Source organism: Pteropus alecto, unplaced genomic scaffold, assembly GCF_000325575.1.
Source record: "Pteropus alecto unplaced genomic scaffold, ASM32557v1 scaffold20, whole genome shotgun sequence".
Taxonomy (NCBI): Eukaryota; Metazoa; Chordata; class Mammalia; order Chiroptera; family Pteropodidae; genus Pteropus; species Pteropus alecto.
Genome location: NW_006436298.1, coordinates 6,849,201 through 6,873,139, shown reverse-complemented (window position 1 = coordinate 6,873,139; position 23,939 = coordinate 6,849,201). Strand labels below are relative to the sequence as shown.

Here is a 23,939-nt window from a genome sequence, read left to right as displayed (position 1 = left end):
ACCCTGATCTAGACATAGAACATTTCCATCACTCCAAAAAGATCCCACCTGCTCCTTTTCAACAAACTCCATGTCCCCAAGCAACCATGTGGTAGGCAGAATAACAACCCCCAAAAGATGTCCTTGCCCTAATGCCGAGACCTGTGAATATGAACAGACCTGCGACTATGTTACATGGCAAACTGTGACAATCTCTATGAAGTGCAACTTAGGAATATTTTTCAGATTTATAAATGTCCTAAACCCTTTGCCTCTGAAATTCTGCTTGTTGGAATTTATTCTACATATTTATTTGCATATATGCAGAATGGTTTTGTCTGTATGAGGATATTCATATCAGCATATAATAGCAAAAGATTGGAACCTAAAAAAACCCATCAATAGGGTTACTATACAGCATATAATAGCAAAAGATTGGAACCTAAAAAAACCCATCAATAGGGTTACTATACAGCTAAGAAAAAGAATGAGGATGCTCTTTAATGTTTCAACTATGGAATAATTTCTAAGTAAAAAATAACATATACCTGTATTTGCTTGTATATTCATATAAAATATCTGGAGGGTATGCTAGAAACTGACAAGTGTGGTAATTTTTAGAAAGGAGAGCTGTATATCTGAGTGACAGAGGTGGGAGGCTGTCATTTACTCTTTTGAACTTGGACCATGTGACCATTAACTAGTAAACATGAATCTCCGCATTAATATAGTAGATATTTTAGGGAAGACTCATAATCTAAGTTCAACGTAAAACCAGAATCCTTTAGAGATATCTAATTATGTATAGCTTCATTATTCTTGTGCTGCAATTAGGAAAGTTTAAAGTGTCATCATTTATCATGTAAAAGAAACAATTAATCTATATTATAAAAGATGTAAAGTTTATTCTAAGTAGAAAGCACAATCTCCTAAATTGGTAATAATGGAAAACAGTGGTTGGAGAGAAAGGGAAGAGAGAGAATTGGGGTATTAACCAATCACCACCACTCTTCTTGGGGCAAACAGACTATAATTAGGCTTCTATTTGGGGCATTATTTTAACCTCGTTTGTTCACTTAATATCTAATTACTCTCTTAGATACTGACTTCAGTAGAAAAAAGAGACAAATTAATAAAAGCTACCTCTGAAGTCAGGTTTAAAATAATAATTCTTCAACTTTATTTAGCCCTTTTCAACTTTCAATTCACTTTTACATACATTATTCCTTTTCTGCCTCATAACCCTGTGAATTCGAGATTTTATTCTGAATTTATGTATGAGAAAAAAAAGACACCCAGAGAGGCTGATTTGCCTCAAGTCACATGGTTTATATAAGCTGGAACCAGTACCCTGGTGCTCTTTAATACTGGAGTTTTTCTACTTCTCACCTGCACCCCCTTAACCTTCAGCCCGTCTTCACTCTATTCTTGATATTTCTCAGTCACCATTTAATTTTTCTGTGGTTTATATGCCTTCTAAGGGAAATGGTGCAATATTTATTGTACCTATCTACTTAAAATTATTTAATGTGTAAATATTGCATTGAAACATCAATATGAATTATTTTCCCACCATTCAAAAATTTTAATATGTATTGAAGATTTTGGACCAGATAGTGTGTAAAGAGAAGACAGGGAATACCAAAATAACTTATAACAAATTTCTAAACCTCTCACATATTAAATATAATAAGACAAAAATATGATTTACAATACACATTGGCTTTTATGGTATCGATAATAAAATAGTACCCATACTAAAATTAATTCATCCTATTTATCAAAATTTCTAGTATAAGAATGAAAATATTCAGATTCTTATAAATAGATAGGTAGTTAAAAGTTTCCTTTGGACAACATTCTTTGGTGTTTATAAAACTGCATATATATCATACAGTCTTCTCAGACTATACTTTCAGTTTAAATTAGAAATTAAAAAATATAAGTTAGCTATTATTATAGAAAGCGGTTATAGGGTAAATATTTTGATTTCATGGTACCCAAGTGTTTATGGACAATATTTACTTATTAAACTTTAAAATAACTACCTATGCTTCAATATTTCTTATGTATCTACATGTTCCAGAAATTTTTTAAAAATTACATTTATAGGCAGAAAATTCAACTCTGAGTTGACAATTATTTATGATTCTCTCAACTGGCTATTCCACAACATGTGGAGTTAAATGCAAAGATGAAAAGCACTGTTTGGATACCAAATTGATAAGCAACTAGGAATGCCAGATGCATAATCAGAAATGGAATATTCTACTTTAGAGGCAGAAGACAAGTGAATGAAAACATGGATAAAACTTAGTGTAAGTTCTTTACCCTAATAAAGTAATTATTCATTTGCAAATATTATCAAAAGTAAAAAAATTTATTTTATGGAGTGGTTGGTTTTTGTAATACATCAAAAACTGTATATAATGTTATACTTCCCTGTTCTCACTGCTAGTCTCACATCAGTGGTTGAAGTTTCTCCCAAATAATTTAGTTTACATTTAAAGTGGCAATACAGATTTTACTTAATGGATTTAAGTTATAATTAGAAACCAGTTTTATATACAGAAAATCCATAAATATAGAACTTTTATCCCTATTTTATCCTAGGGCTATGCAAAAAATTGACTAAAAATTTTTCATTTTGGTCTTTGTAATAAACACGTAAATACATTATTTACAATGGAGATGCTGTCTAACAAACACAGAAGTAATTTTGGTCTTCACTCGATTCCATTATATGTTCATTTTCAAAGATGATGTGTTCAATCAAATTTTAAGATTCTTGTTATACACATAATTCAATAATTATTTTAGTTGAACAATTAATGCCTCATTCTGTATTTAAATTTCCTTTAAGAAAGATTCCTTGATCCAGCAGTAGGGAGCTTTAAACTTCAAATACGACAAAGTGTTTCTGTACAATTATGTGCAATTTTCTTCCTTCTGGCAATATTATAAATAATGAGTCATTTAATCTTCATTGTTCATGTCCCAGGGGAAATTCTTGAGTTATCTCACATGATGTAAGTACCATCTTTGTAGTATTTCATGGACTCCATTTGTTTTGTCATAGCCAGGACATCATGAAATCCTGTACTTAGGCCAGACATATGTTGAAAGTATGCCTCTTTTTCCACTTGAATTGTTAAATTGTTTACTCCAGCATCTTTAAGTATTCCTGTAACCTGTTATAAAAATCCATATTTTAAAGCATTTAGATTAATGTATTTAATGCACATCTTAAATAATCAGTATCATGTTCTTATAGCTACAGATAGTAAAAGATAAATCTTCAAAATATGTTTGCTATTTATTTGGCCAAATGTTAGATAGGATCTTTCAGAAGGCCAGTAAATTCTGATCTCGCATTCGAAGTAGTAAAAAGAAAGTTATCGTTTCCAGTTAAGTATGTTTAGAATAGGACACAGGAACTGTTTTGAACCTTATCTTCAACCATAACATATACCCTGCCAACTTTAATATTATTAACTCTGGGCTACATTTACAATAACTTATTTTTTGATAATTTATTGGGAATGAAGGTGGACTATGAATGAATTTTTTACATTAACTTAAACTTATCCTCTAAATACTAAAACTTGATTTCGTTTTAACCATTTTTGGATATAAAACAAATCTAGATGTAAAAATAAGTTACATAACTTTATCCTTAGCTGAAAGACTGATATTTTCCAGCAGTTAAATTACTATAAAGTTGTATAACTTATAATGTGTACAATTTTATGCATGAATTACCTCAATTGAAATTACTTTAAAAACAAAAGATTATTACCTGCTGCACTATTCTTTGTTCCAACACATCAGCTGTTACCTGTATGTGAATTGTTCCTGCCACAATACTGGCAGAATGACGCCAAAAATGAGGGTCTCGGTATGATATTAATCCTTCGATTTTCTGTATCTGTCAAATAAAAGGAGAGGTGATATAAATGGGCTTAAAGGCAATAATTTACTTAAGATAAAGCAATCTTTTTGGTCTAGGAACCACTATTAAGCTGGTTATTAAAAAAAAAAAAAGATAATGAGAGCCCAAAAGTGAGAAAGAATAGGAGAGGGTCAAATAGATTGAGGTAAAAGTGCCTAAAATATTTGACCTAGGAGTGATGCCAAGGAAGGTAGCTCTGAATAGGAAGTGACTGGGGTATAGATGTCTTTACACCCAACAGATGCACACCAATTTTTACCTATATTAGATGTACTTTGCCTATTCTAAACAGTAGGTACATTTAATCAACTATATTGTTTCCTTTATACTGATACATTTGCAAATTGTTTGTTATACAGAGATAACACATGCAAAAGATATCCTCCAAATTCTCCAATTGAGGGCTGGTTAAATAAATAGACTGCCCATACAATGTAACACTACATTGTCATTAAAAATGTATTAGAATATTTATCAACATGACAAAAATGCGGAAACATTTAAAAAGCAGTTACAAATTTTTTCTGTCATTTTCATTTCAAAATATTTTTATATAGAAAAGCAACTTTTAAAAGTATTTTCTTTCCAGGTGGTAGAATTATATGTGATTTCCCCAGCTTCTTTGTACTTTTCTGTATTTTGGTATTTTCTGTAAGAGACATGTATTATTTTGAAATAAAAAGACTTTTATTAGTAGGATATAGTATTCAGTAATTATGAGGTGAGAGAACTATTCTAATTTTATGAAAACAGTGGGTTAAGATGCTATGCTTTAAATATTCAAGATGCTAACTTTTCATTGGCAGATCCTAATTGAATAGAAAGACAAGTTGAAATACATTCTATTTGCTTTTTCTATGAATTGCCTGTTTATATTCTCAGTCCATTTTTCTTGATTTAAAAATGGTTATGAATAGTAGGCCTTTGCCTGGTTATATGTGTTGCAAATATTTTCTCTTGGCCTGACTTGTATTTCATATTTGTTATGGAATCTTTTGCCAATGGACAATTTTCACATGGGCCAATCTGTAGATTTTTTTCCTCTCTTTTTGGGTTCTGGTTTTACTTTGAGCATATGAATAAGGCTTTTGCTACCACTGTGACTATAAAATGATTTTTCTATTTCATTTTAGCAGTTTTATAATTTGTCATTTATATGTTTAATCCACTGGAAATATATTTTTATATGGTGTGGCACACAAGCATAGCTTTTCTTTTCTACCAAGTGGAAATGTTAATTAGGTCAACCCTTTCTTCTCCAATGATCTGAAATGTCATCTTTGGTATACACTGAATTTCTTAAGGTCCTAGGTCTGTTTCTGATTTTTAAAATTAGAATCAATTTATGTGTTTATTCTTATGCAAGAACAAAACTGTTAGTTTCCTTAGTTAATTGTGTTACTTTATAATCACAAGATACGATTCTATTAATTAATTAGATAATTCTGTAAACTTGTATTTTTTTTTGTTCATTCTCAAGTATTAACTCTTCCAAATAAGATTCCAAGTAATACTGGATTAACTATTCTCCCCTAAAACAAAAACAAACAAAACAAAAAAAACCCAAATGAAAGGCAACTACATTGAGATTTAAATGAAAGAAAACAAACATCTTCACAATACAGTTTCCCATCCAAGGAAATATCTCTCTCTCTTTATTCAGTTCCTATTTTATGTCCTTTAAATAAAACTATTTTCTTCATTCATATCTTGTACATTTCTTGTTAGGTCAACTTATCAATTTCAAATGCTATTTTAAAAGAAAATAGTGAAGAAATTACACATAATACCTTTTCTAAAGCAAGATGTAGTTCTTTTTCATATTCTGGTGGCAGTCTTAGAAGTAGAACCTGACAGGCATCTTTAATCAGTGGAATAACACTGAGAAATATTAATACGGCAATAAAAAGAGAACAGACGGGATCAGCAATAAACCATCCAAACTGTTCTATAAGAACTGTGGATACGATCACACCAATACTGCCAAGTGTGTCTGCCAAAACATGCAGAAATACACCTACAAGTAAAATATATAAAAACATTAAAAATTAAAGCACATCTAATAATTTAGTTCTTTTATCCATTCTACAAATATTACTGGGTACCTACTATGCACCTGGCGCTCTGCTAGGGGCTGGTACTTCAAAATGATTAAAACATGGTTACCACCCTTATAGAATTCCCAGCATTGTGGTAAAAAGGTGAGTTTTATGATGGTGTGGTTTGTCTGGGAAGGCTTGTCAGAGAAACTGAGCCGAGTTTTAACATTACCCCAATTATTTAAACAATCAGAATAAATAATTCAATATAAGTAATAAATACTTCCCAATTTTTTTCCAGTACAATAAAAATCTCCTGGTTCTTCTGTAGTAAAAGTTCATAATGGCACACTCAATGTTCCCTGGCAAATAATATTTATGTAACTGTCACTATAAAAAGGAATCTATAATTACAATAATTAATCGACATTTGTGAACAAATGTGAGCATTTTCTACAGCATACTTCAGACCTTTTATAGCCACAGATTGTTTTTCAAAAAACTGTACCAGAAGACCAATATTTAATATAAATAGTGTCAATTCACAACACAGTTGAAAAGTAGACCAATATTTGGCAAGGACTCACCCCTCATGTTAGCATTCATGCCTCTGTGTGCAGATCCGTGGCTGTGACTGTGCCCATGGTCACTGTGTCCATGTACATGGTGTGAATGGCTGTGATCAGATGAGTGACAGCTTCCTTGAGAAGCTCCATGGGTATGGTTATGGGCATGGCTAAAGGCACAGATACCAATAAGGTTTACTATCAGCCCTCCAACTGAGACTGGCTAGCAAGAGAGAGAAAAGAAAATCTTTAAATTTATAATTTAAAAAATAAATTTGTTATTTAAAAGTTAGTATATAGTTATATATATATTTTTTCTGTTTATAGTCTTGAAAGTATTCATAGTAAAACCTCATTAAGTTTATTAAGTAAATCCAAAATTTACAAAAAGTGAATCTTAGAATATTTTTTAAAATACCAAACAAAATTTTGACAAGTAGAGAGATTTGGAATTGCTTTAAGGGATTAAAAAACATATAATTGGTTCATGGCTTATGAATAAATAAATGATGCTTTTGTTTATTTAAATAAAGTATGAAAGTATTGCAAATATACACTATACCTGAAATCTTGTTTATATTACTAGGTAAATTTCAATAGTTTGTTAAGGTAATGATTATAATTTACTAACTAGTGGATTCCAAATAAATATAGTCTTACTGTGTCTTATAGTAAAATTTTCCAAAGTAAAAAAGGTACAATGGAAAGTAAACATATAAAAGCAATCTCTCATTTTTTTTAAACAAATGGAATTATCTTGATTTTATGGTGCCACAATAACACCTCAAAGGATAAACAAAGTTACTTACCCTTGATTATCCTCTTACAAAATGATTTTGAATAATAGCTTGAGGTGTTATTTAATTTACATGTGTCTACAATTTCTCCTTTAGAGAAATCCATTTGTTTTATTAAAGAAACATAAAAATAAGGGGGACTGATAATTTTTATTAATTTTCAAAGGTAGTAAGAGGAGGGATTTAATTCTGTAAACATGTATGGAGCTTATTTACTTCTTCCTGTGACTCTCGTGTTAGATTTTAAATTTTCAGTTAGCTTTATGAGCTTGAAGATGGTTAATGAATTTTGAATGAAACCAAATACTGCTTATAGAGACCTCTTTGCCTCATAAATTCTTCTTCTCTACTGAGAAATACTTCATATTTATGTATTTCATCATACAAATGTAGAAAATGAAAGCCCCCTAAAATTCTACTCCCAGTAGCCACTCCTAAGAGGACTGTGTATTTTCTATGCACATACTTATATAAATACATATATATCATTTAAAATCAATAACAGGTTCATATTATAATACTGCTTTGTAATTTTTTTCACTTATTTAGTACATCTTGTAAATATTCTTCACACCAGTATATAAACTTTATTCTTTTTGATAGCTGCATGGTATTCTGTGAGTGACAGATTTACTTAACTAGTCATTTTATTGGTAGATATTGTTTTTTTTTTCCCATCATTGTCTCTAATGATACAATCAATCATGTACCTCTACATACTTGTGTGAATATTTCTGTAATAAATATTAAAGGCCAAAGGACATGAGCATTTAAAATTCAAAATGTATTTCCAAACTGTAATCCAAAAACATTTTACTTATACTTACACCAACAAGGCTTATAACTGCTTTTTAGTCATTAAATTAATTGCTGAGTTCCTAGTACAAGCCAGGTGCTAGAAGTTAAGCTTTAATGATACACAATTCAGGTCCTGAAGACACTTCACTTATATCTTAATTATGGAAGAATGACAAATTATAACTCAAAATTGCTAAAAGAAGAATGCACAAAACACAATGGGAATACTAAGAAAGGGAAATCTAACAAACTTTGAGGAAGAGAGGGATTAAGAAAAGTAAGCCACCAGAGGAGACATATAAGCAAAGTCTTGAGGAAGGCTGAAGGTCAGAAGTAAGGGAAGGGCAGGCCAACTACAAGAAATAGCACATGTAAAGGTCTGGAGGCATAGATAAACATTAAAAGTTGCTATGGCAGTAATATAATCTATGGAGTAAAGCCTCACAAATTATGTTTTTCTGATTCTATCTCTAACAAATTTCCTCAGGTATTTAAAAATGCATCTCCAAACGAAAACATTTAATAAGTCAGAAAGAAATCTGTATGTTTTAGAATGTCGTCTAACATTCTGACTACTAAAATATTAGAGAAAAAGATTAATTTCTAAAAATCAGCAGTGTAAACAGTAAGATAGGAATTCATGTTAATTTAAATAAAAGATAAAATATGAGAAACTTAGATAAATAAAAAAACTTACTGTTAACATGTATGTGTCTAATTCCGGAGGATCAATTAATCTAGCCACTGACTCCACAAACACAAAAAAAGCTATTACCATTAGAAAAAGTCCATTAATAAATCCAGAGAGAATTTCTATTCGGCCATACCTAAAAATGTAGGACATATTTTTAGAAAAGGAAAATGACAATGATTTTAAAAGTATAAACATTATTTATAAATGAGAAAACAAGTCCAAATTTTCAACTGCCCAAATAGTAAGATTAGAAAATTACCAAGATTTTAAACATACTAGTAGGTTGGAAGGTACTTTCTGGACATATGTCTGTTCAAATTTTATATATTTATTAATAAATAAATGTACCTTCTTATGCAAAATCTTTCCTAATTTCTTAGCAAGAAGTTATTTCTCCTTTAAGCCCTTGATGTGCTCTGTATTTCTGTCACAGCACACAAATTCTGCTTTGTACCAAAATCATTTGTATCTTTGGCTCACTTATCTTTAACAATATAAATAGTTCAAAATAAGAGCTGAATTTATTAATCTATTTAGAGTAGGTCTTAACAAAATACCTTGTACAAATCAGGGATTCTAATATTGTTGAACTGAATTATTCACTTAATGAAAAGATATTTCAGTCTACACCCATGCCACCCTGAACAAGCCCAATCCCGTCTGATCTTGGAAGCTAAGCAACGTCAGGCCTGGTTAGTACTTGGATAGGAGACCACCTAGGAAGATCAGGTGCTGTAGGCATTAAAAAAATAATAATAATAATAAGGGATTGTAAGATGGCAAGGTCCTTGCAATCTGTGAGGTCAACCAAGGGTTGCCTTGCCTAAAAAAAAAAATATTTCATGCACAGCTCTTTCAAATTTTGAATACTCTTAACAGCAAAGATTTGAACGACCATGTACATTTCAATGCCTCAAAAACACGTTGAGCAAGGAGCTCAATGTTTAACTGATTTTTGCTCCCTGCCTACAAGAGGGATTTGTCAGCGAGTATAATCTTGAGCTTACTGCCACTGTATTTATCAAATGCTTGGTTCATTTCCCCTTATCTATTTCAAATTAAAGGAAGTAAAACTCTGAAAAATTATTTGTATTAAGAATAGTAAAATTTTATTCCCTAAGATGGAATTTGCAGTTAAGATTTTTCATTATGCTACATTACATCGAACAGTGTACTTACCCATAGGAGAAAATCCGAGTTGCTTTCCATCTACTCATGAGGGCCGCAAAAAGTCCCATGACCAAAGCAGAGCAGTCAAAGAGCATGTGAAATCCATCTGAGATCAGACCCAGACTATTGGTCAACACGCCATAGAATAATTCCACAAAGGTAAAAAGCTAAAATATGTTTAAAAAAAATAGGGGAGGAGTATATTGGGAAAAACTGTTTCAAGAGAGATTTATGAGAATTTAATCACGAGGATTTTAACCCTTAATTATACCCAATCCTTACTTGAAAATATAACTGCCTCTTTAGTTAACTGGCACTTCTACTAAAAACTTCATTTCACAAAAATTGTAAGAAACTAGGATAAATTAGATATGTCCATCTCATAAATTATTTAAAAGGAGATAGTTTTATTTATATGTCTGTAGAACTCAATAAACTAAGCTATAAAATGTTAGCAATCTGGTCTGTAGTGAGATCCTACAAGTAGATAAAATCTTTAGAAGCTACTATGGTTACTGATTTGAAATAGCACACTAAACCAATATTTCTAAAATGCCTCAAAAATTGTTTGCTTAAGTAGTCTAAACATTTATTATCCTGTAATCTTTCTACTTAGAGAAAATGTAATTTTAGCTCATCTCCAATTATAAGAAATTTAGAAATTACTAAAATTATACCAGAATTGTCAGAATTAAGAGATTAAGCTTTTTAAGATATGCCACTAATATTTAAAAATCTTACCAGATTCAAGCACAAGAAGTAAAAGATCTGCCTAGAGTCATTTTCCTCAAGAATTTGTTTTAGTGATTCCTTAATAAATCTAGGAATTGATTGGGAGCTATGTTGAAAAGCATCACCCATGAAGTTATAAAGAGGTGTTCCTTCAGGAGAATATCCAATCAGGGTACCTTTCTGTCCTCTCTTAGAAGGAGATGATAAAATGTTAGCAGCTAAAAACAGAAAAAAAAAGGAATATTACAAAAGTTTAAAAATTAAGCTACCCCCAAACCAACACAGTATCTACTAGCACAAAATGCAAGCACTGAACAACTTTCCAAATATAAATAAATGATGTGAACATCAGAAACCATAAGAAGAAATTTGCTAAGGAGAAAAACACTTACACAAAATGAAGAATATAGCGCTCACTACCACTCCTCCAGATAGGACGTGCTCAGTGCTCTCCTGGTGTACTGCTTTGTTCATAGCCCGAAGCTGGTCTGTTATTGGATGCGTCCAAAAATTTCCAAAAAGTAGAGCACTAATAAAAATGGGGAAGGACCCATAGCGGGCACATTTGGAAACTTCCATTTTGACTAAACAAATGGAATCAACATAGAAATCCAGGATCATGACAAAAAAGATAACCGTTGTGAAAGGCATAACGAGAGAAAACCAGGACTCAACTTTACTCTAGAAATTAAAAAAAAAAATTTGTCAATACTATGTGAGTATAAAGTTCACATCTTGTAAGATGTTTTAGTTAATCTCTTTATGTATAAACAAATATTCTCATGATTCAGTATGATTTTAAAATGCCAAAATATAAGAACTATAAGATATTGGCACATTTCCCCAGTATTCCCCTAAGTATTAAAAACAAAAGCATTATTGTTTAATAATTTTATAAATACTAGGTGACCCATAATCCTTGTGCTTAGCGCATGGTAGGTATTATTTCAACTGATTCCTTTGAGTCACAGGCATGGTAGGAATATATAAATGTAATGGTATTTAATTCAATTTTTCTATGAACAATAAAATTTACTCCAAAAATTTTTCAACAGAAGGAAATCTAACTATGGGTGGTGAACACACAATGAAATATACACACACACACACACACACACACACACACACACACACACGTGTGTGCGTATGTGTGTGTGTTGTGTATATATTTGCCTTACTGTTAAATTGTACTCCTGAAACTTACTAGATTTGTTAACCAATGTCATCATAATAAAAATTAAAAATAATAAGTAAAATGGTTAACCTTAAAAATTTTTTTCAAAAACTACAAAGAAAAAGCAAAGATAATTTAAGCCACTTGCAATCTCTAACTGAAATAAAATACAATGTACTGAACTAACATTTATAAGTAACAGCAATTCATTTTACTTATTACTAATGAATTCCTGGTCTTACCTCAGTTGTCACAGAAAGAACAATGACCCATGGGGACAAGAGAAGCACAGAAACAAGGTGGGATAAAGCCTGAAGACGTTTGCCTCCACCAACATCTATAGCAAGCTTTCTGGAAGCTGTATGAAAACCAACTTTACAACACAAAGCCAGTACTAGCAACAATACTCCACCCTACAAATAAAATTAAATAAATCTCATTAGAAATACATGCAGTCCCCAATAGTCAATCCTTAAATACATATTAGAAGAAATGGAACTATATCCCAAATTCCTAAACTACTTAAATGGCAGGCAGCATTGAAATTACTGATAACTTTTTAAAAACACACTTTTAAAGTTCCAGTTGCTGTAACTTCTCAGAATCTTTTGGTCACATGAGCAAAAGAGAAAAGAACATACCTTATGATCTGCCACACCTAAGAAGGCAATGGCTGTGTAAAGCATGTGAGTTAGAGCACTGTCATGATGTCCTTCAGCTAAGTGAATTGGAGTAAAGGAAAAAATTCCAAATACTTACTTGTTGAACGTTTAAGTCTTCCTTAATTTTAGCTACATTATTTTAAGTTGACTACAGACTAGTCTGGGGCCCCAAACCTGACTACTTTCAATAGTCTCCCTTAAAACAAAACAATTTAAAATTTAATTTGGGGGCATGATCAATAAATTGGATGGTCTTATATTCCTTTTGTTGTTTCTAAAACAATTATAATGGTTCCTAAGATATAGTCGTTAAATTTTAGTACTTAACCCCCAAAAGACATATAAGTACACACACAAGTAGAAGGAAGGGACAAGAGCAAGGAATCTCCTTGGACCACTCCTATCCAATGAAATAAAGTTTGCTCTTTTAGAATGACATGTAAAATCAGTCTTAAATCTGTTTCTAAGTCACAGACCACATAACCCTCAGCAAAGGAAGTAGAAAGCAAATGAGAGTGATGGGGCATAGCTGTATCACAAGCAACCTGGATGGAGTTCTGCAAAGTCACGGCACCCTCTTTCATTGTAACAAAGTAAACTGATATTAGCTAACCAAGTTTTAGGTCAGTGAGTATCTATAACCAGAAGAATCAAAACTTGTGTTCTGATTTCTGCTAAATGGAGAGGGCAAAGGTGTATGGATAGGAAAGAACAAGGTATGTCTGTAGGAGAAAATAAGTAGACATATTTGACTGCAAAGTCAGGTTTGCATAAGAGAAGAGTGGGGCTGAGTTGGAAATAATAATTTAGAGCAAGAGAGTGAATACCAAATTAAGGAATTTAAACTTTTCTTTTCAGGCTTGAAGATGTCAAATGTTCATTTAATCTAAAAAATGTTTATATTTAGTAATTGTTACTGACTTCTAAAATGAGCGTTTAAACTGTTAAATTACAAGGGAGCAAATAGACTGATTTTCTTGAGTAGCAAATCCTTTTTTTTTGGTATGAGGACAATCTAAAATACTTTCATTGTCCCTAAATTTCTGATAGTTTAATTCAGTCACTCTATTTCCCATTGTGCCAGTCTTCTATTTTTCTGCAAGACTTCATAACTCTGATCTATTGCAAAAGGATACGGTGTTCAGCCATTTTAGCCATGAGATCATCATTGTCAAAAAGCAATAGGCAGATCACAGCGATAATGAAAAAAGCAGCCCCCCTTGTCTGAAAATGAAGAGAATAATCTAAGGATGGCTTTTTCAAGAGTTCATTTTTAAGACCAATGACTATACAAATGCTAAAGAAAAATTTTTTCAAGTAAATATTTAAATTAAAAAACATCTGACATTACAGCCCTTATACTATTCAATATAAATTTATAGTGTTAACAGTAAGATAAAAATAAAGAGCTTCAACAAATTCTGCAGGATATTTTAAGGGCATTTAAGACACATAATGACAACTTCAATTGTCTACTTGCTAATATGGCTAGCTATGTTACCATGCACAAACTTAATGTATATAGAAATTATCTTTGCAAATGTTACATTGCTTCTGGTTGAAAAGCCTAAGTAGCTAAAGAATAATTAGCAAGGACTTATCTTATTCTACAACATATCAATGTTCTAGTTACCGCTCTTTTAGGGAACTAGAACTAAGAGGGCACATTAAGAAAATTAGCAAAGTCATTTCTAATATCTAGTAAAAGTGTAAGGCACTTAAAAGCTGATAAACTTTTTATGTTCTCATTCCAGAGAAAGGATTTTGACACAAGAAAATTATGAAAAGGACATAATAGCCTAGTTTATGCAAATATTCCAGAATTTGGGGTACAGAAGCAACCTAAATAGCATTATTATACACTCTATGTTTACAGATGTACAGGTATAATACCAGATACTTCCATTAAATAAAAATTTAAAATGAAAAGTGACAATCCTATTCTATTCATTATGTGATTACCACTACACTTGTGTTAGTGTGGTAGATAGTTGGCAAGTCACTATACATAAACTACATAATTTAAAATTGCATAATTTTCATTGAATCAGGATATGGCAACATCGAGAACACTCAGATATGGAGAAATTTAATCTTTTGTTAACAAAGAGGGCAACTGAGAATTTTATAGTGTTTCACTCAGAACTCAGAAAAAAATCACTGAGTCCTGGATCATTGCCGAGATTCAGTATTGACACCAATGAGAAGATATGCAAGATCGTACTTATTTGATTATTGGTGCTGCAAAAATTATTTTTTTTTTAATGTTTTGAAGTCATTTGTATTTATTTTGTGAGTTGTCTTTCTCTGTCCTTTGTTCATTTCTGTTGAGGATCTTAAGCATTTTTCTAATTGATTTATATTTCAGAGAAATGTAAAGTTTTTATTTGTAGCAATGTTGTTTAGTTTGTTATTTGCACAATGATTTCTGTTATATAGAAGCTTTATGAAATCAAATGTATTAAATTCTCCTTTTGTGATTTTTTATTTAAGAAAATTTTTCAATTACAGTTGACAAAATCTATTAGTTTTTAGGTATACAATATAGTGATTAGACATTTATATACCTTACAAAATGACTGTGATTTTTTTCCCACTGCTTTTATGCTCAGAAAATTCTTCTTTGCCCATAGATTAATTATCCATCTATATTTTACTCTATGTGTTTACAAATATCTTCCACCAAACTCTTCAGTCCACTTGACATTTTGCAGTACTCTTATGAGTGACAGGGAAAAGCTTAAACAGTGGCATATACTTCAGTACTAACGATCCAATGTGAAACCTACAGGCTAAGTAGTCTCTCATTCTGCTCTATTTGGCACATTATTTTGTTCATTTTATTTTATTCATCTGCCTCCATTACCTAGCCTGAAGCCCCTTTCAGAACAGGGACAATTATAGTTTGTCTTTATTTCTCCGTTCCCCTATAACTAGATGTACCACGCACAGGAAACATTTTAGTAAATAAAAATATTGTTAGAATTTGGAATTACAGATGGATGACTCGATTACTATAAAGGAATAATACTAAATTATTTAAGATGAATAGGATTGCCTAGTTGGCAAAATGTTGTATAAATGTTCATTTAAAAAATGTTCATCAGACTTTAAATATAACAAGTTCTTAGGTATTTTCCAAAAATGATATACAGGGATTAAAAATGAGGTGGGGAAGGGTTCGGGTACAGCATGAAGGAGATGTTTGTGGTGATCAGTAGGTTCTGTGCCTTGACTGTGGTGGTGGTTACATGAATCTACAACACACAGACACAAACGCACACACACGAATGTATTTAAAACTGGTGAAATCTGAATAAGGTCTATGGATTGTACCAATGTTAATTTCCTGGTTCTGACAGTAGAAATGAGTTCAGTAAGAAGTTACTACTGAATCTGAGTAAAAGGCACAAGGACCTTTCTATTATTTGTGGCAACTTCCTAGGAATATATAATGATGTCAAAATAAAAAGTAAAAAACAAAGTTTGTAAGAAAAAATTTAAATTAGTAGAAAAAGCCTCTGCATTCTTTTGGATGGTAAAAGATACTATATTCTTGCTTTGGAGAACATTTCACATGTATGCTTTCAATTTTCAAGTAGCTAATAATGGAAAATTCTACCTTTGCTGGTCCTCCTCCAGAACTAGTGAACAAAACACTGAGTAGTGAGATGACAACAATATCACTGTGTTCAAATAGCAGCAAAGTCCTACGAAAATAAAACATTATAATTCATGAAATATATCTGATCTTTATCAAAAAGCATGAATTCGACTAGAGTAAAAGACAATAAATATTTCCCCTTGATTTGTACACTTTACAAATGCTAGACTAAATATTTATGTGCCCTCCCCATCCCCCACTAATTCATATGTTGAACTCATTCCCCAGTGTGAGGGTATCTGGAGGTAGGGCCTTAGGGAGGTGCTTAGGTCATAAGGTTGGAGCCCTTATGAATGGGATTAGTATTCTTATAGAAGAGACCACAGAGCACTCCCTTGCCCCTTCTGTCATGTGAGGTTACAGTAAAAAGACAGTTGTCTATGAACCAGGAAGCAGTCCCTCATTAATCTGCTTCACCTTTCTCTTGAACTTTTCAGCCTCCAAAACTATGAGAAATAAGTTTGTGTTGTTTATAAGATACTCAATCTATGGTATTTTGTTACAGCAGCCCAAATGGACTAAGACAAAAAGGGTGAATTTTATAATTTTATGATGTGAATTATATTTCAGAAAACTGACATAAAAATGAATGAATCACACAAACACACACACTACATACTACATGCATCAATATGGGAAAATCTCAAGCATAACACTGAATGGAAGTATCCTGTAGAAAAATACATGCAATGTAATTCTAAAAAACCTATAAAGTTAAACATTAAAAAAAGAAATGTTTATATATGGTAAAATTATAAAGAAAACCAAGGGACTAAAACACTTAAGATGCTGCTTACATCCAATGGGAGGGGAGAGGGGGACATATCAGGAGGGCTTCAAAGACACTGACTGGTAAGGTTTTATTTTGGGGGCTGGATGTTGGATACATGAATGTTCATTTTATGATTTAAATGTATTTACTTATATTTACTCTTTCATATGTATAAAACATTAAAAAAATTTTTTAGAACATCACCAGCCAAAGGGAGCTTATAGGATCTCAATAAATAGATTTTCAGCTGCTCATTAAAATTTTTCATTTTTTCCTCTTTACCCAAAAATCTATAATGAGAACACAGCAGTAATAATTTTAGTTCTAGTAATATTGGGAGATTACAATTTAAGAAAACAAATGAATCAGTAGAATACTACTAACCTAAAATAAAAGACAGGTTATGAAACACCAACGGAGTCTTTCTAATCAAGAAATTGTGTTATGGCTTTAGTAAGAGAATGAGAGGGGCAATGTTGGCAGAGGAGCTAGTATTGTGAGGGGTTTTAAGGACAGAAAGTAAATAAGGAGCCAAGTAAGAATTTAAGAATGATTCCCCTTCCTTCCGTATCCTAACACAGAAGGACAGGGATTTAGCAATGTAAGGACCAAAACATAATGTCATGAATAAGAATTTTAAAATGAGAAGATAAGCAACACCACCAATCATATTCAAGCATAAACTGAAAAGCTCTCCCCAAGGTGAGATATTTCAGCCGGCTTTCCCACCACTCCAGGATGCTCCTGCTGTCATGGACAGGGATGTGACATTTGGAATCATGCATATTCTTCATGTGACGAAGTACAGGGTAAATAAGCCAAAGGGACCCAAACCTAGAAGTTGTCTCACAAAGCATTTCCCACTTATCACTTTCTACTCTGTCCACGCCACTATTCTGAGTGAGATTCTTTAGAACATCCTTCATCTTACTCTTTACTTCTTGTCCTCATATTCCCCCCTCATCAATGGCAAGATACTTTTTCTTTTATTTTTACTCAATAAGTAAAGCCCTTTAAATATGGAGAACTATTAAAAGAATGCTAATATAGTTACAAATGTTAGAATTCCTAGTAAATTAAGTGACCCTTAAGCATTTCCTTCTCTGAACTGGTCCATTTGCATACAAAGATTATACAGGTCTAGGGAATATCAAATTTGTTATTCACCTTTAATTTGATGATTGACACACTAGTCCTAAGACATTTTGTTTACAATCATCTTTCAAGATTCTGTAGGTGCTAAAGTACTTTCAGAGTTGTATTTAAATAACGTGTCGGGGGAGGGGTTAAAGATTTGTTCTCTTCCATATTGGTTTTTATCTACTACTTCAGGCCCTTCTAGTTTTTTAAAATCAGCTGCTAAAAGGGATCACCAATAAATGATTTAAAAAAGCCATTTATGCTAAAAATATTCTGAAACTTTGGACTCTAAGTAGTAAAATTATTTACGACAGGTCATAAACAAAATGTTTATGGTGTTTACCAAAGAACTAGTCCATAAACTAAACAGGTACTCAATATATTTATATATATTTGTTGAGTTATACCCGATGCTATAGAAACATTTGTACATAACTTGACACAAGTATCTGACATAAAATATAATGGAATAAACTAATATTAAAAATGAAGAAATATAAATAAACATTTAAAATATGCAGTTTTAATTACCTTAGTGGTCCGCAAAGCGTAAGGCCAAAAAACCACAAGAGTGAAATGATACATCCAGCAACTGCATGTTTACATATTTTGATCCACTATAAATGGAAACAAAATATTAACAATTTTAGTCATATGCTTTGCTAAATATCTGAAAATCTTAATACACATAGAGAAAGATAATAATGGTAACAGCTATTTTAAAGGCTTAATAATTACATATTTTGAAATAGAAAATGTTAAGATCCCTTGACTAAATGTGAATCTGCAAGACAGTATTGTTTTCCATTTTCTATATTCTTGTCTGTTACATCTTGAAATCTTTTCCAATAAAGTATAACTTTTTAATTCTTTTTAAATTAATTTCTCACCAGTTTGCTAGAAACACTTAATATTTTAGTCTTTAAATTCTTTTCCACCAAGACTATTCAATGTTTCAATTATTTTAAAAGAGATGAAAAAGGTCATGATGGGGTTTAAAATAGTAACCCTATTTTAAAAAATGTTCTTGGTCTCTAAAACAGAAGTACTAAAATTTGTCATTCTAATATAAAACATGGCATAGGGTTCCGAGTTGTGGCATAAAGCAAACATAGTAGGGTATAACTATTGTCCAAACAGGTGATGTGAGATGATTATAAAGAACACAGGACATTTCTGGTATGCATCTTAAACCTCAGATGCCTAAAGAGAATAATGATAATGATGATGAGGGTGACAGCTATGTGTATTGCACACTCACTATATGTCAGGCACTATTTTAAGAACTTTATATGTATTAATTCATTTATTCTTCGCAGCTTCCTTTAAAAGGTAATATCTCCATTTCACAGGTGAGAAAATTAAGGTAGAGAAATTAAGTAACTTATTCAAAGTGAGATTTAGTAAGTAGGACATACAGACTATGAATTTGTCTGACTCCACAGGCCTCATTCATAACCCCTATGCTTTATCCACATCCCACATTTGTACTAGGCTCTTGTGCATAGCTCCATGTCTGATTTGTAAATCTTTCAGAATAAAGAACCTGTATTAGAGAAAATAATCGCATGCATGCCTTAAAATTTTTCTATCCTCTTCTGCATTTTTAAATATTCCATTATCTTAGCACTTTATAGTTCACTCTTGAAGCCCCAATTCTGAATAGACTAGTTAACTCTGGAAATGCTATGCTTTGCACTTAAATCATTCATTAAGCAACCCTGATGAAAGAGAGAGCATTGTCTCTTGGTCTGCTGGAAGGGAAGCTGCTAGGAAAAAAGGATTCTGCAAAAAACTCACCTGGCGTTTGGTAATACTTTTTCCAGAAGAAAATGGCTTTTGAAACAAAACCATAAAAAATGCAGTCCTGTGAATATTGAAACATTAACATATTAATCTTATGTACAAGGTGTGGTTTTAAGCAAAGACACTTACTTTAAACAAATATACTAGAACCTGAAAGGTATTTATCCTCTAAAGAAATTATACTGGAGAACAATACTTATTTTAATAAGGCTTCCATTCCAACATTTTGGGAACTTTTCTTTTGTAATTGCCTTCTGAACTAGGTCACAAGCCAGAAAAAGAGTCTCAATATTTTTTCATACTTTGAAATACCAAAAAATATAATTCCAATCACCTCCAAAATTCAGTATAACAAATCTTAAAATAACAGAAATGAAGTACTAATTATTTGTCCCTACCTTTCACACTCCCAAAATAGTTATATAAAAATGCATACAAATGGGCTTAAAATTTCCTTGTCAAGAATCACTTTCCGTAATTACTAAAATTATACTCTCAGGAGTCTTTAGCAGATTTTTATTAACACAAAAGGTGGTCACTATCAAATGCAAGGTTCAGAGAATCTTTATTTAGAGAGAATTTATTATATACAGAATAATGTAAAATTTATATTATATGAGGGTCCTGTAGTGTGACGTGATCATGTAGTGAACACAGCCTAGCATGGTTTAACTTAGAAAACAAGGAATGTCTGTGCCAAGACAAGTTTCAGGTAACATTCTGTCTCCTGAGAGGTTGGATTAAATTAGGAGTATGGTTTGTGAATCTCTAAGACCTCTGAGGCCCTTTTAGGGAGTCTGTGAGGTCAAAGCTATTTTTATAAAATATACTAAGACATTATTGACCCTTTTCATTCTTATTCTCTTAGGGGCATACAATAGAGCTGTTCAGAGGCTAGCTGATGTGAGATACTGCAAGAGATTGAATGCTGAAGCAGATTTGAAAATTCAGCTGTCTTCTACTAAGCCAGAAATTTGCAAAAACCTCACTAATGCAAACTAAGGTAAAAGTCTACGCTTTGGCAAGCTATTAGAGTACAACAATCCTTTTTTCTTAATCAATTTCTTTATATAGCTAACCTCAGGTATTCTATTAAAAAAATCTTTAACAACTACTCATCAGGAAGAATGCACAAAATATTCTATGCAAAATTTCCTAAAGATACTCAGATAAAACAGGATTCTCCAAGAAATAAAAACATTAAGGGGAAAAAAGAAGCATAAACACTCACCCAAGTTTTAATATAAAAATGAACTGAACAATGTGAACTGCTTTTAGGAGATCGTATGATTCGAAAAGTCCCACAGCCTTCAAAAACTTAGTGAAACATAGTAACACAATATATTTTGTTAATCTGAAAAAATAAAAGCAGAAACAAGTTTCATTACCATTGAAATCACAAGGAGCTCTGTAATTTTTGTTTTCTCCTTATTATACAGGTAACAGGAATCATTATAAAAACCACAAATATACATAAACAAAAAATGAAAATGAAACAAAAATCCAAATATGGAACCCAAATATGAAGCCCAGAAGTTGGAGCCCACAGAATCAAGCCCATGTCGTTTAAGTATGCTCTTTTTAACATGTTACACAGAAAATCAAAGTTCATCCAAAAGACTTTAAAGGTTCCCATCTTCTAAACTGTTTACAATTATACATTCACACTGGCTCACATGAATAATAAAATCATCTTTAAATATGAAAGACAAAATGCATATTAAAATCTAAGAATTAATTTAGATTTTGGCCCATTTAGCTAGAGAAAAAAGTTGTATAGACTTAAGTAAATGAACTATATTAATGCTAATTAAACACTCTGGTCATGGTAGCAATTCACATTTAGCTAATAAAAATAATAGTTGAGTGAAATCCTTTGTTTATTCAGCTCCTAACACAAGGACTTGCATAATATGTGTTCAGCAAATGTTTACCAAATGAAAGAATGCTAACTCTACAATTATACTTGTGTGATACAGTAATATTTAGTACCATAACATATATAACGCAGTAATTTGGTACATAAGAGGCAGTCAAGCTTCTGGCAACTTAAACTATCAGCAACTCAGCCATGAATTCAAAATGAAAGAAAAGAATAAAATGAAGCTCAAAACCTTTGTAAGCTCTTAACTAAGTGTAAATATAAGGCAGCGGGACAGAAATAAGGACAACACTCAACAAGGCAGGGAGGGAACAAGATCAGTAAAAATAGAGGTACATTAGAAATCACAGCAGTCTGGGAATTCTCAAAGTCAGCAAAAGAGCCTTGTACATCCCTCATGAGGCTATTTAGCTATTCTTCAAATATTCCTTGCAGAATTTACTATATGCTATATGCTATATGTGGCCAATGAGAGCTAAGGGAAGCCTGACAGGGTGGCTTCAGGTACAGCTTTCCATCTTCCTGATAAAAAGATGTAGCTAGAACTAGTATTTCACCTTCTTTCTCCCTTCAAGGGAAGACTTTTATCTAAAACTTATCTAAAAAATGTTATTCATTTTAGGACAAGCATGAATACGAAAGCTACACTTAGGATGGCATTGAACGGAAGACAAAGAATCTGGTCCCAGATGGTATCACGGAGGGGCTGAACAAATACTAGCAACCTCTGGTTTCTCTGAGGTCAGAATATATCCCTATTTGTTTAAAGTTTTCGTAGTTGGTTACTTAGCATTTCTAAGTGCTATCCAAGACGCTAAATGCATAATAGAGATCCTGCCTTCAAGGAGTTGAGGTCTAAGACAAACAGGCAGGAAAACAAGAATTTTTGTTAGCCAAACGTAAGTAAAAGAGTTCAAAAGGATTAACTGTGGAAACAACTATGTAACTGTTAACCAGGGAAGCAAAGGTGGTCTTCTGAGCTTGAGAGTGTAAGTGTGTGTTAAGGACTAAGTAGGAATTATGAAGCAAGGAAAAAGAAAGGGTATTTCAAAGGGTATTGTGCATATGCAAAACGCTAGCACAGGAAGGAGCCTTTGAAGAAATGGCTGTATTTAAACTCAGTTCAGCAGATTATGCTCAAAATGACCAAAAGTCACCAAGGAAAAGGGAAATTATATTGAATATACTTGTTTTAAGAAGATGGGAGCCATATGTACAATTATTTCTAAATAAATTTTGTTTCAAATATTAACAAAACTCAAAAAATTTAGCTCTTTAATGGCAAGATTTAGTCATATGGAACATTAAAATACTTCTTGATATGTTACTATTATGATCTGACACTAATTTACTTGTTCCCTTTTTAATTAAAAAACAAAAAACAAAAAAACCCCAGTGATTACAAAAGAAATTCTCGAGTAGCTAGTTGTATAAAAATTTTAAATAAAATCATTCCCAATTTCTTCCTCATAGGTGACCAACTGGGTACGTATGTCCTTCCAAACCTTTTCTTTTGTGTTTCCATGTATGGACATAATATTTAGGTACATTCTAATAATGCTATGTGACTTTTAATGTAATATATATTGAAGATCTTTTGTTACCTTATTAAATCAGAAATTTTCTAACTTCGAAAGTTGAATACTTTGATTTTTAAAATCTCTATGAAGTTTTCCTGTTGGGCTAATGGTGACACACTAAGGCCAAGTAGCTACACATGAGTAAGGAGACATTCCTAGTTCATACTGCAGCGGGAAACAATAAAGTTTCATTTACTAAGGGGGAAAGTTGGGAGTAGAGGAAAGAGTCTCTTGAACAAGGGCAGTGGCCCTTAAGCCACTCACTGATTCTCTGGGCAACTGAGGGGGAGACAATCCACCTCCTCAACTTATAAGTCATTATTTGCCATGAACTAGTCTCATCAAAGTTATCACTGGTCTTCTGTGCAAAGGGTTTAGAACAATCTCTGGTTCTATAAACCTGGATTACTGAAATTTGGGTTTGGGCTCAAATCTGCTTCTTGGGCTTTGCCCACTGCAGCAGCTCAGTTTCCTAGTTAAAAAAAAAAAAAAAAAAAAAACCATGTGTGGAATGCAAAAACATTACTCAGAA

General features: G+C 32.0%; 1 protein-coding gene and 1 pseudogene across 2 annotated transcripts in view; one reads left to right on the top strand and one right to left on the bottom strand.

Annotated features, from left to right (window-relative positions):
* Positions 1–1,130: 1,130 nt before the first annotated feature.
* Positions 1,131–23,939, bottom strand: part of SLC30A5 (solute carrier family 30 member 5) — a 25,227-nt gene continuing 2,418 nt past the window's right edge. Inside the window, exons 2-16 of one of the 2 annotated variants that reach the window (XM_006913104.3) lie at positions 21,177–21,299; positions 19,940–20,006; positions 18,671–18,756; positions 16,186–16,273; positions 13,700–13,787; positions 12,543–12,619; positions 12,144–12,314; positions 11,120–11,408; positions 10,737–10,945; positions 10,005–10,162; positions 8,829–8,958; positions 6,558–6,759; positions 5,722–5,948; positions 3,779–3,907; positions 1,131–3,170 (exon numbers count right to left, since the gene is read on the bottom strand). In XM_006913104.3, coding sequence (XP_006913166.1) covers positions 3,000–3,170; positions 3,779–3,907; positions 5,722–5,948; positions 6,558–6,759; positions 8,829–8,958; positions 10,005–10,162; positions 10,737–10,945; positions 11,120–11,408; positions 12,144–12,314; positions 12,543–12,619; positions 13,700–13,787; positions 16,186–16,273; positions 18,671–18,756; positions 19,940–20,006; positions 21,177–21,299 — 2,215 coding nt within the window. In that variant the 3' untranslated portion in view covers positions 1,131–2,999. The remainder of the gene's footprint in view (positions 3,171–3,778; positions 3,908–5,721; positions 5,949–6,557; positions 6,760–8,828; positions 8,959–10,004; positions 10,163–10,736; positions 10,946–11,119; positions 11,409–12,143; positions 12,315–12,542; positions 12,620–13,699; positions 13,788–16,185; positions 16,274–18,670; positions 18,757–19,939; positions 20,007–21,176; positions 21,300–23,939) is intronic. The other variant, XM_006913105.3, reaches the window with a different exon arrangement.
* On the top strand, positions 9,448–9,566 carry LOC112480857 (annotated as a pseudogene).